The 18,146-nt window shown below is 40.2% G+C and overlaps 1 protein-coding gene and 1 long non-coding RNA gene across 3 annotated transcripts in view; one reads left to right on the top strand and one right to left on the bottom strand.

The window, feature by feature from the left end:
- Positions 1 to 18,146, top strand: part of LOC307026289 — a 340,364-nt gene that overhangs the window by 267,255 nt on the left and 54,963 nt on the right. The window lies entirely within an intron of this gene.
- On the bottom strand, positions 1,126 to 17,279 carry ezh2 (enhancer of zeste 2 polycomb repressive complex 2 subunit). Of its 2 annotated transcripts, none has more exons than XM_079662176.1 (19): positions 16,959 to 17,279; positions 13,021 to 13,144; positions 12,680 to 12,808; positions 12,438 to 12,557; positions 11,803 to 11,923; positions 11,224 to 11,439; positions 10,590 to 10,695; positions 10,171 to 10,334; positions 9,868 to 9,965; positions 9,172 to 9,466; positions 6,995 to 7,161; positions 6,699 to 6,834; positions 6,222 to 6,347; positions 5,850 to 6,028; positions 5,341 to 5,436; positions 5,119 to 5,200; positions 4,960 to 5,040; positions 4,793 to 4,877; positions 1,126 to 4,168 (listed from the first exon to the last, which is right to left on the bottom strand). In XM_079662176.1, the coding sequence occupies exons 2-19, from the start codon at positions 13,135 to 13,137 to the stop codon at positions 4,108 to 4,110; spliced, it is 2,379 nt and encodes a 792-aa protein (XP_079518302.1). In that variant the 5' UTR covers positions 13,138 to 13,144; positions 16,959 to 17,279; the 3' UTR covers positions 1,126 to 4,107. The 2 variants fall into 2 exon arrangements, with proteins under 2 accessions (XP_079518302.1, XP_079518301.1); XM_079662175.1 differs by having other exon boundaries at positions 16,680 to 17,055.

Below are 18,146 nucleotides of genomic sequence, written 5' to 3' on the forward strand. Positions count from 1 at the left end.
GGGGAGCTTCAAAGACAGTGGACTGAAGCTGGAGTCCAGGTATCAAAAGTCACTGTTCACAGACGTGTCCGGGAAATGGGCTACAATAGCCGTATTCCCATGGTCAAGCCACTTCTGAACTCAAGACAACGGAAGAGGCGTCTGACTTGGGCTAAGGAAAAGAAGCACTGGACAGTTGCACAGTGGTCCAAAGTCCTCTTTTCAGACGAAAGCAAGTTTTGTATTTCATTTGGAAGTCAAGGCGCCAGAGTCTGGAGAAAGGCTGGAGGAGCAAAATCCAAGTTGCTTGAAATCCAGTGTGAAGTTCCCACAGTCAGCGATGGTTTGGGGAGCCATGTCAGCTGCTGGTGTTGGTCCACTGTGTTTCATCAAGCCCAGAGTAAATGCAGCTGTGTACCAAGAGATTTTAGAGCACTACATGCTTCCGTCTGCTGAAAAGCTCTATGGAGATGAGGAATTCATTTTCCAGCATGATCTGGCACCTGCCCACAGTGCCAAAACCACCAGTAACTGGTGTACTGACCATGGCATTACTGTCCTCGATTGGCCTGCAAATTCCCCTGACCTGAACCCCATAGAGAATATGTGGGGTATTGTGAAGAAGAAGCTGAAAGACACCAGACCCAACAATGCTAATGAGCTAAAGGCCGCTATTGAAGCATCCTGGGCATCCATAACACCTCAGCAATGCCACAGGCTGATTGCCTCCATGCCACGCCGCATTGATGCAGTAATCCGTGCAAAAGGATTCCCAACCAAGTACTGAGTGCATTAATGGACATTTTCAAATGTTTGATTGTGTTTTGCTGTTATAAATCTTTTTTTTTTACTTGGTCTGAGGAACTATTCTAATTTTTTGAGATAGGATTTTTGAGTTTTCTTAAGCTGTATGCCATAATCAGCAATATTAAAATAATAAAAGGCTTGCAATATTTCAGTTGATTTGTAATGAATCCAGAATGTATGACATTTGTTTTTTTAAATTGCATTACAGAAAATAAAGAACTTTATCACAATATTCTAATTTTCTGAGACAGTCCTGTATACTAGAACTTTTTCCAGAGCAGTTTCTACTCAGTCCTGTTAAAATAAGTTGTTAGTGTAAATTCAAACAGACACAAAACAAACATTTATAATATTTTAATCTGCATCACTTTGAACAACAAAATCCCTGTAAACATTACAAATTCAGCACCTGTGTCATCGGAGGAAAAAAGTGGTCCTGGTTTGACAATAAGAAGAAAAGAGAAAGTTAACCCAGGCTAACGGTGTTAAATAACCTGCAGATTCCACCATAACGAGGGCTGGATAACACTTGTTTTGACCATTTTAAGAATATTATGGAGGCATTTAACCAGCCTTTGGCCAACATGAACACTTTCAGACACGTTGTTCAGTCTCACACAAACCAGCCACTTTTAAACATGTTTAAAAGTGGCTGGTTTGTAATCAAACTGATTCCTCTGGTTGAAAGCAGCTGCTGTGGGCTTTGTTTTGGGATAATCTTAGTTAATATGGTCTTTAAATGCTTTCACAGCCCAATTCAATGCATCCACTTTGTGAGGAAAGTAGTAACACTGGGATCACCAGGAAATGGTTTGTGATGTTATAAAAAAGACTTAAGGGTTCCTAAACATTTCCATTTGAAATATTCACACTTTCGGGTCACATGGTTGTAGTCAGAACATTGTATTCACAATTTTAACGCACAATAATGTGAAAAAAAATGTGTGGAAAATCTCCACCTGGAACAATCCCCGGATTTGACTGTTTGGAAGCCAAAGAGCACCAGGTTTCAGAGCCCTGATAGTCACCTACAGACACGAGAGCACCACGAGACGTCCCTCTGTCTGTCTCCTTAAAGATCGTTATAAACTACAGGTGTAAAGTAGGAAAGAGAGGAAGAGGAGGCTGGTTTTGCTTCACGTGGGCCAGACGCCGGGCAGTCTGGTTCTCTTTTAAGCACCAGTATTCACATCAGAAAAAAGACAGTCAAAGTGTGATTGTTTGCACGTTGGTAAAAAGGCTTATTTTACAAGAGAAAATATATTTATAGTGATTGGACATCACATGGAGGCATTACAGTCAGAGGTCCTGTTTTCTCTTCATCATGCAGAAAGTAACTCATCAGACTGGCTGATTGATATGACTGTAGACTGGTGAGTTTAGGACTCAAGGCACAGCGCAGGGTCAAACATCTACAAACACTTTCAACAAGTGAGAAGTTTCCCGTCACTGTGCTCTACTCGAAACCCAAGATCTCATCATTATTGTGTTTGTTAGAAGAAATAATTAACAGAAAATTAACTGGCATCAATTTTACTAATGATTACTAGCCTTTAGTTGTTTGCTTAAATACAAAATGGAAAATCTTACCGACCTTATTAAATGTGGAGATTTACCGTCTTACATTATTAGAAATGTAACTTATTTGAGTTTTGGTCCATTGGTTGCTTGCAGATACTAACAGATCTTAAAAAGAAAGAATAATATTAAGCCATGATGACAATTATTTATTTTGCTGCCAGGAAACACTGCTTTTTAGCGGGATGACAACCTCAATGTTCAGTACGCTGCTGAATGTATAAAAAGCCGCCAGGAATGTTTCATTCTACATGTTCTACAGACAGATCTAGCTCACTACGGTGAAGTCTGTGGACTGAAAACAACCTGAATCGAACCAAACAAGGAGCAGAGATGTAGAAAACAAACTGGACCGAGTTCTTGAGTAGAGCACGGTGCTGCTGGGAAACTTCAATAATGAGAGATGACAAACAATGAATAAAAACCTTCATCAGTATTCGTGTGTTTTGGTTGAGTTTGAAAGAAAGAAAGAAAGAAAAAAGCAGCGCGGCTCAGAGGAGAGCAGCACATGCACACGACATGAAGCTTAAAGTACAGACAGAAAGGTTCAAAGTGTTTCTCTGGTGGGTTGAGTTTCGTGGTCAAGTAGTATTGGTTTTGTGTTTTCACGTTAGCACCTGAATGTAGCATCACAAAGCAGAGTCGGTAACAGAAACCTGGAGCCCACTTTCAAGCTGTTGAAAATCAACCCACCCTCAGAAAGATATCTGAGACAAGGTCACATTGGCTGGTGTTTAACAGAAACATCGAATGATCAAACTGGAGGCATTTCAATTATAAAAGATGCCGCTAAAACTAATTTAAGAATTAGTGCTGGATATATACTTTCGTATATATCCAGCACTTATTCTCCATCAGCTTTTTATCCAATTTTTGCATCAGCCGTTTCAAATATTAAAAACCAAACAAAGAAATCAGTAGAAGATATACTCTTCATCACGTCTCATACCAAACTGTTCTTACTAAATATAAACACAAGTCAACAATTGTCCACTAACTAAACCTAGGGCTGCAACTAGTACATGTTTCCATTATTGATAAATGTTTGAAATGCAATATTTTGTCCAACCAACTGTCAAAGCTCCTGTATATTCAGTTAATATACAACGGAGAGCCAGTCAATGTTTGGCATGACTTTGATACAGCCAGGCGGACGCTCTGAAGTACGTCGGCATCGAGTGATTTAGATGTTATCACAATGGAAACATGTCTGTGCAGCCCTAGAAATCTGTATTGATCTGGTGAGACTTAGCGAAGGCCTCCTGATTTACAGACAGTGATCCGGTAGTTCATACCGTATAAAAACACTGAAACTAAAATCGCAAAACGAGTCCAGGCCGTGGAGTGAAAGCGGCTGGTGGATGTTTTTGGTCCCTGAAGCTAAAACTAATGAACCCGTTTCAAACAGGCGGGATAGGGTTTCGCACTGTAGAACATTTACAGTTCAGATTACAAAAAACGACAAAATGAGTCAGTTCGTAGACGAGCTTCAGCTCAGGGAAGATTCATAAAGCCGGTCTCCACAGAAGAGGAAGATTTGTTGAAAAATCACAAGAAGCAAAAAATATATGAAAAGCCTTTTTTGTGGCAAAAAAAACTGCATAAAAATTCTGCTTCAAATATTCCCAGTTTGCCTGAAGCTCTCTAGCATTTTGCATGTCGTCCTGGTTTCCTGAATGGAAGGGGTGTTGTGTTTGAGTGTAAGGCCTTTGTGTTGGCGATCCTCGGGAGGTAGAGCTTCCCTTAGGCCATCTCTAGCTCCCGCTCGATTCCGACGTACTTCAGAGCGTCCGCCTGGCTGTACCTGCCACACAGACACACACACACAAAACGTTAGATCAGGACGTCTGAGCGGGTCTGTTCACTCAGATTATCAGGAGCAACGGGGTAGCTCTGACCCAACAGTTGCTCAGGTTTGAAAACTTTTTTTATTGAAATCATTGGAAATAAAGTGGTGCAGGAAGGGTCCGCTTAAAAAGAGATATTTGAGTTTCAATATTTGTATTCTTTGGACAAAATGTGGTACGATTCAAGCAGAGGCTAACATCTCTAAACAAGATTTCATCAGCAACTCATTTGATATTAGTTTCTGTCGTTTCTCAAATGAGATATTTGCAACATCACCTACATTAGAATTATTTTTCTGGTTTCCTTTTAATTTATTTAAAAACTGGATATCTTTAGACAAAACAAGATTTTTTTATGACAAACTTTGTCGCTGTCTCTTTTTGGTATTTCATTGAGGAAATTATTAATTGAGATTATTTAGCAGATCTTAAATTGTATGCGTACATTCATGCTATAAAATGTGTTATTGATATGGCCTGTGTTTAATTAACACTGACTCAGAGGGGGCTGGACACTGAAATATTATTAGGAGCTTTTAAAAATCTTAATAAAAAAGACAATCAGACTAGGTGTTACTGACCTGTAGTCAAAGAAAAGTTCCTCTCCAGTCTGGATGGCTCTCTTAGCAAAGATTCCAATCCTGTGATCCCCGTTCACCATCATCACTGCAGAGGACACACACACGTTAGCGCAGCTCCACCTGAGTTTATAATGCATGCTTTCATTTGTAGTGGCAGCTCTTCTCACCTTTTGCATAGCAGTTGGGGTTGACAGAATGGTTGGCAAAGCGTATCTTGTTGCCTTTCCTTGTGGCATCAACAACAAAGTCTGCAGAGAAAAGAAAACCGTATTGGGCATCTGCGTTTGAGGCACACGGTCAGTTTCTCAATCTGTAAGTGTGTTTACCGTTGTTGAGGTTGAAGAGGAAGCTGCACATGTATTTATCGTAGACCTTGCCTCTGCGGTCTGCTTCGTCCTGAGAGATAATCTGAAAATACATTTTCCCACAACATTTAAATACTTCTTGCAGATCCAAGAGGTATACAAAAAACTGGATGTTTTCTTTCAAAAAAGGTGTGCATGGCATTGCAGCAGAAATACTTTTGTACACACAGACATTTGTCCTACCTCTCCACAGTATTCGGAGATGAACTCGTTCTTCTGGACCGGCTCTTTGATGAAGATGCCCCACCCGGCCACATCTGAGGGGGCCAGCAGCAGATGCTGAGAGACAGAGGAACATCACAAAATACAAAAAACTGGTTTTTAAAAGGTTTATTATTTCCTATCATAACAGCTTCAGTCCGATGTCTGAAACGTCTACTCTACATCTACAACAGGTGGTAAGTGCTTTTAGGTCGTAGAAAGTCTATGCAAAAGGTTTTTATTTTGTAGGAAGGTTTCATACAACATTGAAACGGGGTCTTTTTGGAAAAATCTAGAGACAAAAAATACATTTGTTGGAATTCGTTTTTTATCTTGGTTAAAATAATTTTTATAAAAAAAAGCAAACAAAGATAAACATGATCTGTTTCCAAACTTTTCAACTGCAGAGTACATTTAGGATATTTTGCTACTGAACTCAGATCATCCCATGTTCAAGTGCTAATAAAGGTGTGCAGTGAATAAATAAAGACCTTCTTGGCGCCTCTCTGGATGGAGCAGTTCTTGCAGGACACGTTCTTGCTGTCCCAATGATCTGCAGCGCCGCACGTCAGGCACAGGTCGGGGTCACACTCTCTCACCGCCAGGTAGCAGGGGCACTGCTTGGTGTTGCACTGAGCTTTGCACCGACAGCCTGGGAAACGGTTCTGACCTGCATACGTAATGAGCAAAGCTTACCATTACCTTTCTGCAGGGATATAGTTGAGGAATGAGAGTGTGTGTGTGTGTGTGTGTGTGTGTGTGTGTGTGTGTGTGTGTGTGTGTGTGTGTATGTGTATGTGTATGTGTATGTGTGTGTGTGTGTGTGTATGTGTGTGTGTGTGTGTGTGTGTGTGTGTGTTTACACTCAGAGCTGCACTGGCAGAACTTCTCGCAGAAGTTTTGAGCGGTGACGCAGGGACAGGAGGAGTCGCAGGGCTGCCGCGGGTGGTCACATGGCTGGTAGTTATACACGTGATTGGATGAGCCATCTGTAGAGAGATGCAGAGGTCAAATATTGTACTACAACACATCAACATCAGAGATTCATCTAGGCTTAACACACTCATTTACCCATTTCTTTCACAGTGATCTTCTTAAAATCATTTCACATGTACTGTATACATTTAGAAATGTGTCATTCATTTCAGAATGAGATATTCTTATTGAATCTGATACAACTGGATACTATTGATTCTATATACGTTAGTATTATATTTATGTTATTCACACTTTTAATCCAAATCTGTGAAAGAACCAATAGTTAATAACATGTTTGGGTTCTTTTCTAGATGGAAACTCTTCCCATTTTCCTTTCGTAATGTGCTGCAGTGACCTCTGACCTTTCTTCAGCTGGATCTTCCTGCAGTGAGTGGCCCAAAGTCTGTGTTTCCTCTTCTTCTTTCGCGGGGGCGTGTCCTCGTCTTCAGCAGGAGCGCGTGCAATGATGCTCGATTCCTTGACCCTGAACTCATAAACCTGCAGGAACAAAGGAAGGAGAACACAAGTTCATCAGGAACTTTCCCTCAAGTTCAAAGATAAAACGAGGTCAGTTTGTCAGGTGACAAAAGTATTTTCTTTCTGATCATTTCCCCCTGGCTGTGAGTAAATGGTAAACTAGACGTCAGCGGGGGCTCACCTGTCTGCAGGTCTTCGTGCCGATGAGCCGTGCGATGGCGCAGAAGTTGTCGTAGTAAGTCCCGATGAGAACCCTAAAGAGAGAAGCTTCTGCTCCACTCCAGTCCACAGCTTCAGCTTCCACACTCAGCTTCATCTTCACTGGAGTCTGACACCGTGAGTTACCCTCTACACACACACGAGAAGCAAAAAGAGCTTATCCACGTCCATAGGGCACAAAGAACCTTCCAAGACACTAAGAAACTAAACCAGGGACTACGTTTTAACTCTGCAAGGGAACTTTGAGAGTGCTTTAGAAAATAAAAATTATAAAGACGAGTCAAAGTGAAAATGTGCAAAATATAAAATGAAATATTTAAGTAAAAATGTGCATATTGTACTACAAGATAAAAATGTATATTACAACATATTCAGTTGTATTTTAATTATTTAGTAAAATAATGATTTGTTTCAGAGATTCCGTGATGTTTATTTACATTAAAGAGAACCTGTAGAAATTAGGAATGTAGCCTTTAAGAAATTATAAAAAGACAGACCGTGGTTTTCCTAGGAATGGACATAGATGTTTTTGCTAACAAGGACATCAACTTTAAAGAGCATCTTGCAGGGTTTCTTTTTTTCTACATTTATGCTTAAACTTGCTTGAAAATTACAATTAAAAAAGTGAATGTAGGATTTGATATGTTTTATGAGACATAAGGGCAGGAATTCAGAGGGAAAGGAGCACTTCTGAGCTCTGCTCTTAAAAACGGCTTTTTTTTAAGGTCATACGTCAAACGCGTCATATTCCATCACACAGGGGAAACATCTCCGTTCTCTGACCGCGGGTATAGTTAGTAGTTGCGTTGAGTTGAGCGGTTGTGTTTTAGTGAGCTGGTATTTTTACATTGTATTTCACCATTTGTAATCATGGTGCAGTATTGTGTTTGTGCAGGTTGCACAAATACCAGCCTGTCAGGACATCGAGTCCACAGTAAAAAGGACCGGAGCTAGCGTTCGTTCCTGGGTGCGTTGTGCATCCACCTCCCTGCAGCACATACTCTCCACAGCTTTATCAGGAAACCGTATTACATCTCTCTCCCCCCCCCCCTGAGAGAGAGAGAGAGAGAGAGAGAGAGAGAGAGAGAGAGAGAGAGAGAGAGAGAGATATCTCCCCCTCCCTCTCCCTCCCTCTCTCCCCTCCCTCTCCCCCTTACGACACCGTAAGACGTAGTGTGGAGTTCCATTAGGTAACGCTGTGGTGGCTGTACTGCTCCAGCCGTCTCCTTTTTGTTTGTTTGTTTGTTTCCCCCTGTCTGCGTTGTTTGTGTGGGCGCAGTGGCTGTCACTCCTGGCTCCCGGCTCAACCTCCACTCACCTGCTGCAATCAGCTGTGCACCCTCCCCGACTACACACCTGCTTTACATCAAGCCATTTACAACGGCATATCAACGGAGGCTCCACAACCTTTCTCCGCCAGATCGCCAAGTATCAGCCGTATCTCGCGTCTCCCCTCCGGTACACAGCACCGTAGTGTGGAGTTGCATTAGGTAACGCGAGATACGGCTGATACTTGCGCATTAGTTTCTGTTATGGATCAGTATCAACAGTCCTGCCAGTAACGTTACTATATTATCAATGCTACTTTAGTTATAGCCTGATATATGATAGCTAACTTCACAATGTTGTGGTGTGACGTTAGCTAACATTCTGTAGCTAACGCCGGTCACTCACCAAGATAGCTGCCCAGTTCTCCACTGGTTCTCCTCACACCAAAGCTCAATTTCTGTCCGATGGCCGTTATTTCTTCTAATCCTTGGCTGCTCCTGGTCTCTTGGACGCCTAGCAGGCTCATAATTAGAAGGTTGTGGTCCATCATATGCATTCGAATATTCATGTTCAACTTCTTCTGTGTCTTCTGTGTCGAAACTAGCATTGGGATCCATGTTTATTAATATGTTACACCGGCCGCTCTCCCCCTTGTCTCCCCCATGTTACGTCACACGCGGGAGGTCACGTGCCGAGGCTTTTTTATGCGGAAGTGAACATTTCTTACAAAAACGACGCCAGATGTCACTGTAGTCACTGTATATCTTTCTGAAAATCTAGTGTATTCATCATTTTCCTACACATTTATTCACAGGTGTCTTTAACCTGGAAGTTGCTCTTTAATGGCAGCTTAATGTTACGAGTGAGTACCTGAGCTGCTGGTGTTTTCATCCTTCTTGTCATCGTCGTCGTCTTTATCATTTTCTCCCCCGTTCTCTTGCTCCATTTCCTGCTCGTTGTCATGATCGTTGTCCTGTTCGTTGTCTCGCTCGTCTTCCTTGCTGCCCTCCCGGTCGCTGTCTGTGTCTTTGGTTTCCGAGAAGACGGAGGGGGTGCTGGGCCGGCCGTTTGGCAGTCGTCCGCGGCGACGACCCACGGAGCGTTTGGAGGGCGTCTTGACCTGATCTGAAACCACTCCGGCCGGGTACTCCCTCACCAACCCATCCTGAGAGATCACAGCAGACATAATATTTCATCAGGTAATACTTCAGTTTCAAATATCAAATGTATTCAGTTCAGAGCGAGGTTAAGAAAGCGTTTGAAATATTCCCAAATAAATCCATGTTATTTTGTTCTGGGATAAGAGTCTTACTATGAATGCAGTTACATGCCTCACCATATTACAAAGATGGATGAAGATAGTAAAAGGTGAAATTATAGTATGTTCTAAAAAGTAATAAAGTATAGTATAATATTTCTATAAATAAGTGAAAAAAGGTCATTAATAAAGTAGTTTTATATTATGTTATTCAAAGACTTACACATGGTTGGAATGAAGTACCTCTGATATTTTAGCATGGTTTGAAAAACGGATTTTGCCTAAGAGATGTGCTAAGAGCGACTCACCTGTACCAGGTACATGTAGCAGTCCATGACGCAGGGCTTACTATCCACCAGGTTCTCCAGGTTCTTGCGCTTATACGTGTTTGGAGTGGCATGGAAAGCTAAAGGACATAGAAAAAAACTGAATAAATAATAATTTGGCTTTTAAAAAAAATCCAGTTTATTGTATCAATGCATTATTATACCTTATATTTAAAGTCATTTTCATTCAAATGGCTGACTCGCTCCATGTTATTTCAGAGGAGAGTGTGTGTGTGTGTGTGTGTGTGTGTGTGTGTGTGTGTGTGTGTGTGTGTGTGTACTGACGGTGGAGGAAGCAGTCGTATTTGAAGCAGCGTCTGCAGAACAGCGTGTGGAAGGAGTGAAGACTCTGCTCGCGCTGCACAGAGCGAGCGTTGGGACCGTCGATGTTAGGCGTGCACTCAGGAGGCAACGCTCCGGGCAGCTGTTGCTCCGTCAGCTCCTTGTACCTGACGCACACACACACGCACACACAGAAATCAAAGCTGCAAGCTGACTGAGAAACATTCTTCCAAAGGAAGAATCTTTCTCAGAGGAATCGTTGTATATTCACACTGGATGTTATGTTGCAAATGATGTGTACACTGTTGTTAAATAACTGCAATTTAAACCTACCATTTGCTACTGGCTGCTACTTCATTATTTTTATTTTTTAATAGATTAATTTACACATAATGCTGACACAGACAGACAAAGCCACTCACTTCTCTTTGAGCTCCTCAGTGGAGCCTTTGTCAGGGAACATGGAGGAGATGGCTTCAAAGATCTTGTCAGAGGGAAACTTCTTGCTGCCGTCACTACTGCTTCGGCCTGGAGACGTAACATTTCCATCAGGGAACAAAACTCACAAAACCCTAAATGTCACTTACCAAACGAGTTGTTTCACTATAAAAAAGGCGTTTAAGGAGAAATAAAACATTGTAAGTGTTAAAAAAAAACAGCACGTCATTTTATTTCTTAACCGTGAAGAAATACATCTGTTGTCAGTAAATAAGCATGTTTACATTTCTTTATTAAGTTATATCCATACATTTCCCTGTTGCAGGACTTCAATTAGATTTAGGTCCGTCTCTTTCTTAAATGTTAATTAAAAGTGCGACAGAATTTATTTACATTTTTAAAGGCTAAAAAAGTATAGTAGAGCTGCACAGATATTAATTGCCTACTAATTGTATTCTATAGACCTTGCAAAACAGATTTGTTTGGGGGAAAACTTAAATCACAGCATAATCAATTTCATGTAACATTGATAATGAGAATTATTAATCAAAAATGGATTAATCCCTACAAAAAGTGAATCATATTGCAGTTGCAATAGCCCCTCAGTGAGGGACTTACTGTCATTGTTGATGAGTCCGTCTTTGCGCGGGTCCTCTGAATGTTCCTTGCTGTCACACAGCTCCACCTTCTCCACCTTCTCTACCTTCTCTACCTTCTCCACCTTCTCCACCTTGAAGTCCTGCTGCTCCTCCTCCTCATCGTCCTCGTTGTCACTGTACTGCGAGAGAGCGCTGACCAACTCCACGAATATCTCATCGTTGATGAAGCCGCACTCTGCCAAACACAACAATGTATTTTCAGCAGGAAAGTATGCGTTTGGATGTCATAGGGAAAAGTCAAACTACTACTATTTGCACCGCAGGCATTTTGAGGTTAACAGATTTTTCACATGCTCTTATAGATTTAGAAAGCAGAGTTTAGTTGTCAGCTTTAAATATCTTCAATCTTTTACTTCCAGAAGCCTTTGTGTATATATTTAAAGCTAAATCATTAACTTTGTCTAACTGCTTGTTCTAAGCTGGATGTCTACTTCTGTGTGTGTTAAAAAGCTATTTTGTTCCTTAAACCGTCAATAAAATGTTCCCACAGTAACATTTAGTGCAGCAGCATGCATTGTTCACGCCCCCTTGCCCTCACCTCTGTCTCCGTGGACTTTGCCGTCGTAGTTCTTGATGAGTTCTTCTATGAAAGTCCCGTCCTGGTCCAGGATCTCGTCTCCCATGTAGGGGATGTTATGGAGCACCGTCTCATCCTCTACCTGAAGAGAACAAACATGTCACACACACCCGGGATTCACATACTTTGACCAGGAACAAGTGAAGAGTGACCCAAAATGAAATGAGTCAGGTAATGGGTTATCTTTTCATTTATTCTAGTATCATCTTTTATTTAATGCACTATAGAAAAGCAAATTAGAAAAGTTTTTCATTTTTTAAACTTTTTTATTTTATGAGAATATATATAGGCCTTAAGCCTTAATATTCGTTGTGTTTGAGTCATCGCAGAATATTACGTAATATTCATTCTTATTTCTTTGCTTCATTTATTTAAAAAAACAGACTTTTCAATAAAACCTAAAACCTACATGCCTTGATGGTGTCAATCTTTATATAGCCTTTCTACCAATTATTTTCAAGCTCAATAATAAAACCCAATATTTGACCAAGGGAACCCTGACACACACAGACAGCTGACCAATCACTGCTGTCATGTTTCACTTCTACAACTATGCACAAAACTTCCATAAAGAACATTTTCCACTACATGCAGACCATGAAGTTCTGCTGCAGGGGGGACCAGGAGTACATCACGGGGACTGAGGCCACGGCGTTGAGGGTCTTCAGGGGGATGACCTGCCGAGGGAACTCCGAGAAGCCGCTGTCCACCGTGCACTGCACAGAGAATCAGAGAGAAGATTTACACATCAAACCTTCAGAGGCGTTAGGTTCATTCCACCGTTTGTGGATAAACCTTTTGTCTACTAGAGTACTGAGGATGATGTGAATCCACAGACCTCCCGGGTGCCTCTCAAAGAGCCAACGGACGTCATGATGTGCACTGGTTGGATTCGCCTGGTCTCCCACTCCTGATTCAAAACTTTAGTGCGATCCATGATTTTCTGACGGTTGGTGTTGAACATGCTCTGGAATAGGTAAAAAACATTCAAATGAACTGAATTGAAGAGAAAACGTGTCAGCCACCTGCCAACATATGCCATCATTTCATGCAACATTTCCCAGTAAAAACAGTGACTTCATATCCATGGCTCTACATTGGATATTGAACTAGTTGACTATATTGCTGAAGTCCCTGAAACTGTGCAGTGTGTGAAGGTGGGAGTGTGTGTGGACGAACCTTGACCTCGTCGGCTCGTCGGAAGCGCTTGAGCTGCCGCAGCCTCATGTACTCTGACTTCACTCTTCTCTTCCAGCATGCCGGGCCTTTCTCCGAGCGCTTCCCTGTCAGCACCATGTTTGACCTGCAGTGCGAGAGCAAGGAAGATTCAAGTTTCTGTTTTTCACACAACGCTTTTACAAGAAACATGAAAATGCTTGTCTTATGTACAAATATGGAACACCATCCCAGCAACCATTAAGGAAAAACCACATACACTTTATTTACAACTTATTTAAGCCATAGGTCAATTAATCCATAAGAATCCAGACCCATTTCTACTTTTGGGGAAATTAAGGGGAACATCATTTAGACTAAATAGACCACCTTGAACACATTTCTGACAAGTAACCCCCCCTAGGGTCAAATATCTGAAATGTGACATATGTCACATTGGGCTTTAATGGTAAAATAACTCTTATTTATAACTTAATTAATGAGGGTGATTTTTTGGTTTCAATTAGTTTGAACATTCTTTGAATTGTAGAATAAAGATTATATTAACTAAATATAATTGAATCAGCTAAATTAACTGAGCAGATCATAATAATATTTCTAATTGTGCATATATGTAACTTTGGGTTTACTGTGAACGTTTTTTAGGGCTAAAGTCCCGATGTGACACCAGTGTCACAGCGATGTTTGTCTCATTTGTTTCAAGAAATGTTTCCACAACAGGTTGAATGTAATAAAGGACATGTTATGTAAGCATTTTAAATTCTTAAATGGCTTGAATTTTACCTTTAGCAACAACAACAAAAAGCATTTAAAATGTAGCTAGTTCTGTCACATGTGTTAGTCTGGCACATGGACATCTTGGACATGTTGTTATGGGAACAAAAATCACATGTCCTGGACCAGGACCCACCAGACTGTTCAGTGTGTGTCACTTAGGGACTTCAAGAGATCAAATAAAGGCTAAAGCTGTATAAGGAACTTTCCAGAACGTTTAAAGTTCATGTGACACCCGTGTCACGTTGGGTCCTTATGGGTTAAAACGGAATTAGCAACTGTCAGCAATACAATTCAATTGCACTATACTGTCTTGTGTCCCTGTCGCTATCTTTTTGATATGTAATATGTATGTTTTTAATTTTACGATGTTTATTTAATTGGCATGTCCTGTATAGTGAGCCTCTATGTTGTATGGATTTTATAAACTGTTAATATTTCTTCAATAAACTAATTCATATTTAGTTGTAATACCCTTGTTCTGTAATGTTAGGCTCTTTGTTGCATGTTTTAATAGTTGTATTAACTTTTCCAGTTTCCTAAGTATTATCATGTGTTTTAAGGGTGACTGAAACATCTGTACAGGGATTACTTGACGCAAAAAAGCCTATTATAGCAATTATTATTGATGTGCATTGTTTCAGTCTTATAGATCTGGTATATATTGTGGGGCTAACCTGAGGATACCAACATCATGACACTGCTTTTGATTAACTCCAGTTTCACCAGCCTCATGTCTGCTACACAGCCATAGATATTTATCCAGTTTTACAACAAGCACAATATTCCTGAAACTTATCAATGGAAGCCAGATTTTCCCCTAGTTGTTAATACGACACAACACCAAATCAGAGCTAATTTAGATGAACAAATAAAATACTCTTATTGTTTTAAATGTTATAAAAATGGGGATAGAGACGTTATTCCAAGAGAAAAAATAAACTGTATATGCCCACATATATGTTATTTAGCTAAAGAAAACCGAAAAATCAGTTCAATTAAAAGTTGGCTGAATCTTTTACATTTTGTTCATATTGTGTGTTTAGTTTAGTTTATTTGTTTATAGTGTCTTGGACAGTCCCCATTGATCAACTGTCACAGAAAAAGTAAATGGGGCAGTTTTAGCCAACATTGCTAATTTCCAGCTGTTGTCCTCAGCCATTAGATTAGACTTAATCTCTTACAAATTACATTTTCCATAAATGTGAGGCATTTCTGACTGTTTTACTACTTCAGAGACTGTACTTCCATTGAATTGCATTGTATTTTCTTTTGAAAGTGAAAGAAAACTGGGCTGTGATTCAGATATGTGGAAATTCCCTCAAAATTAAAATAAAAGCAGCTTGCACTCAGTTATTCTTCATGGGGCAACAAATACAGGTGACAGGGTTTTTCCTAGCCCTTCTTAGCGTTCAAATTACAAAAGCCACCTGTCTAGGTGCAGCAACAAGATCTATTGAGATCAAGCTTTCATTTAGTGTCATGGAGACATGCTGGTAAGAGATGTGTCAGATTGTAATAGATATGGCAAACTGAACTGGCAGAACACATTGTACCAAACCAACCAAAATGATGTCTATCTAGTCTACCCTAACTGATATAAAACGTGTGGACCGAATAGAACCACATCCCAGAATAACCTAGCAGCCCCATAAACAAATGCTTCAAAATCTGGATATTTTCTTGTAACGGATTATGAAACTAGGAAATTCTCATTTTTGCTGAAATAGAATTTGAATAAGGACCTTCACTTGTGACAGGAGTACTTTTAGACTTCATATTTCTAATTTAGTAGCATTTTATAATAATGTACCCATCTTGAAGTATAAAATAAATTAAATGTATGTAACCTAATATGACCAAATCCACATTTGTATCAAGGAGTTTTACCAAAAAGTACAAGAAAAAAAACATAATATTTTGATACTATAGTATTTTTTCCATTGTATCATTTTTGACTTGTGATGCAGTAGGCTACTTTTGGACAATAACATGTTTTACTTTTACTGAATCAGGACTTCTACTTGCGAGTGGAGTATTTCTATAGACTTTAATATTTCTACTTTTACCTTTGTAGCCTTTTGAATTCATGACTTGTGATGAGGAGGATGTTTGCCTATGTTTCTACTTTTACTTAAGTAGGATTTTGAAATAGATTGTTTTGTCTGTCCCTATGTATTTGGAGACGATGGTGTTTCTAAGTTTACTTTAGCAGCATTTAGAGTCAGGACTTTTACTTCTGATGGAAATTCGTCAGTCTATGGTATTTCTACACCATAGTTAAGCAAGTTATCGAAGTACTTCCATCACTACCAATAAGGCCTGTAGATAAACACAGGCTAATTTATGGATCAGAGAGAGCACCCAATGTGTGAAAATCCCTCAAATGACATCCAAGTCCGATATTAATATATAAAGTATTAATCACTTTTTTTTAATAAATATATAAATGGCACCCTAGTTTCAAAATGACCCTTCAAACAGATCGATGCTCTCCCTCATTACCTGAATATACATGACACGTGTCTAGAAGACAGTTAATGGTTACACACAAATAAGCATTTGTATAAGAAAAGCATCAACCAGAGCTAGCAACAAATAACACATTCAAGCTTATGATAAATACCCGGTGTCAAGTTTTAAGTCCCTGCTGTTTACTTGGAAAATAAACAGTTCAATCCTAATCTCATATTGAAGATACAGTTTACTCTTTAAAAACAGGTTATTTACAAGGGGAATATATTTTGACGGGGATACCAAATGTGGCACCGGCGAGGTAGCTAACAGTTAGTTAACAAAGATTGAGACCTCCAACAAAGCATCGAGAGCAGACCATCGCAACAAAGGCGCTGTAAATAAGAGACGGCAACACTGACAGCTCCTCTTACCTGCACAGGAGGTTCAGTCCTCATTCAACAGAGTGATTCTGGATATAAGTGACGGGGGAAAGTCGTCTTTTGTCTCGGGTATTAGCTGCCTGTTTTCCGGCTAGCTGTTAGCTCGGCAGCTAACTAGCAGTTAGCTCAGAGAGGAAGGAGCGAAACACTTTGCCGGCTTTACAGCTTTAGAGTCGGCAAACAGAATAAAAGCAGACGTTACAGTACTCTAAACCGGGCCTCATAAAAGGCACAGTGTTTGTAGATATATATAACACCATTTCATCTCACCCTCACTATACACAATTTGTCCAATTTCAATGTTTCCGCCTCGGCACAGCGACGGTTCAAACGGCTCCCCGTCTTGCATTCACCGCCCACTACGGCTGCAGCACATTTAAGAGGCGCCAAACGAGCGGGCCAATCACAGCAGCCGATGTTGGGGCTTCGCAGTATGGAAGCACGTGTTTGGTCGGGTTGGTATCACGGTGCTAGCAAATCAGACTTCAAAGCTGCACCGGGCCAAGCGGGGACATGTGGACAGGTTTTCTTTGTTCTCGATTGTGTCAACGGAATAAAACTAAAAACGGGTTGTTTGACAGAATTATTATCCACCAAACTTCATATTTAGTTCTCTTGCAATGGTGGTGTCAGTTGTCATGCGCATGTTGTTCCAATAGGAAAACAAGTCAAATGCATTGGTGGCTGTGTTTAGTTTACAGACACGTGAAGGTACAGTGTCTCATTTATTTTGTTAAATTTAACAAAACTCTGACACCTCATTCTGCTGAAAGCTCCAGTAAGAGCAGCAGCAAATGTATCAGCTGTTCATCTCGTGCCGGGCAGCACCGATTTAATATTTAATGATAAAAAGCATCAGTTTGTACAGAAAAATAGACAAAAGCTGAATAACAGGCCAGTTTCCTCAATGCATGATATTCTGCGGACACATCAAGCAAGGGAAAGGGTCGCCAAGTTTACTGAGCTAAACTCAGCTCCTTCTAAACAGCCATTGGCTGACAGCCCGACAAAGCCCCTCCTCCACTTAACAGCCATTGGCTTACAGAACTCTGTGTCTCCATCATGGTCTCCATGCATGGCAATTGGAAGAACAATTTTTTGTGTACAAAATTAACGACAAATAAATGTAGTAGAGTAAAAGTGCAATATTTCCCTTTGAAATCTGATGGAGTAGAGTTGCAATCCTGAAGATCAAGTTCAGCTCCTATATCAGTTCTATAATAAAGTGTGTACCCAAAATAAACACAAATATTTCTACACAGAAACTACATTCTTTGACATCACAAGAGGATATTATGTGTTCTTTTATAATCAGGCTTTACATCTAGAACCCTTGCTTCAACATTTACGATTTTCCAGAAGATTGACAAATTAAAAGTAGCATTATTCTACAAAAATTACATCCACATTTTATCTTGTTACATTCCACCAGTGGTATCAATATAGTTTCATATTATG

This window comes from Notothenia rossii, assembly GCF_949606895.1.
Source record: "Notothenia rossii genome assembly, chromosome: 12".
Taxonomy (NCBI): Eukaryota; Metazoa; Chordata; class Actinopteri; order Perciformes; family Nototheniidae; genus Notothenia; species Notothenia rossii.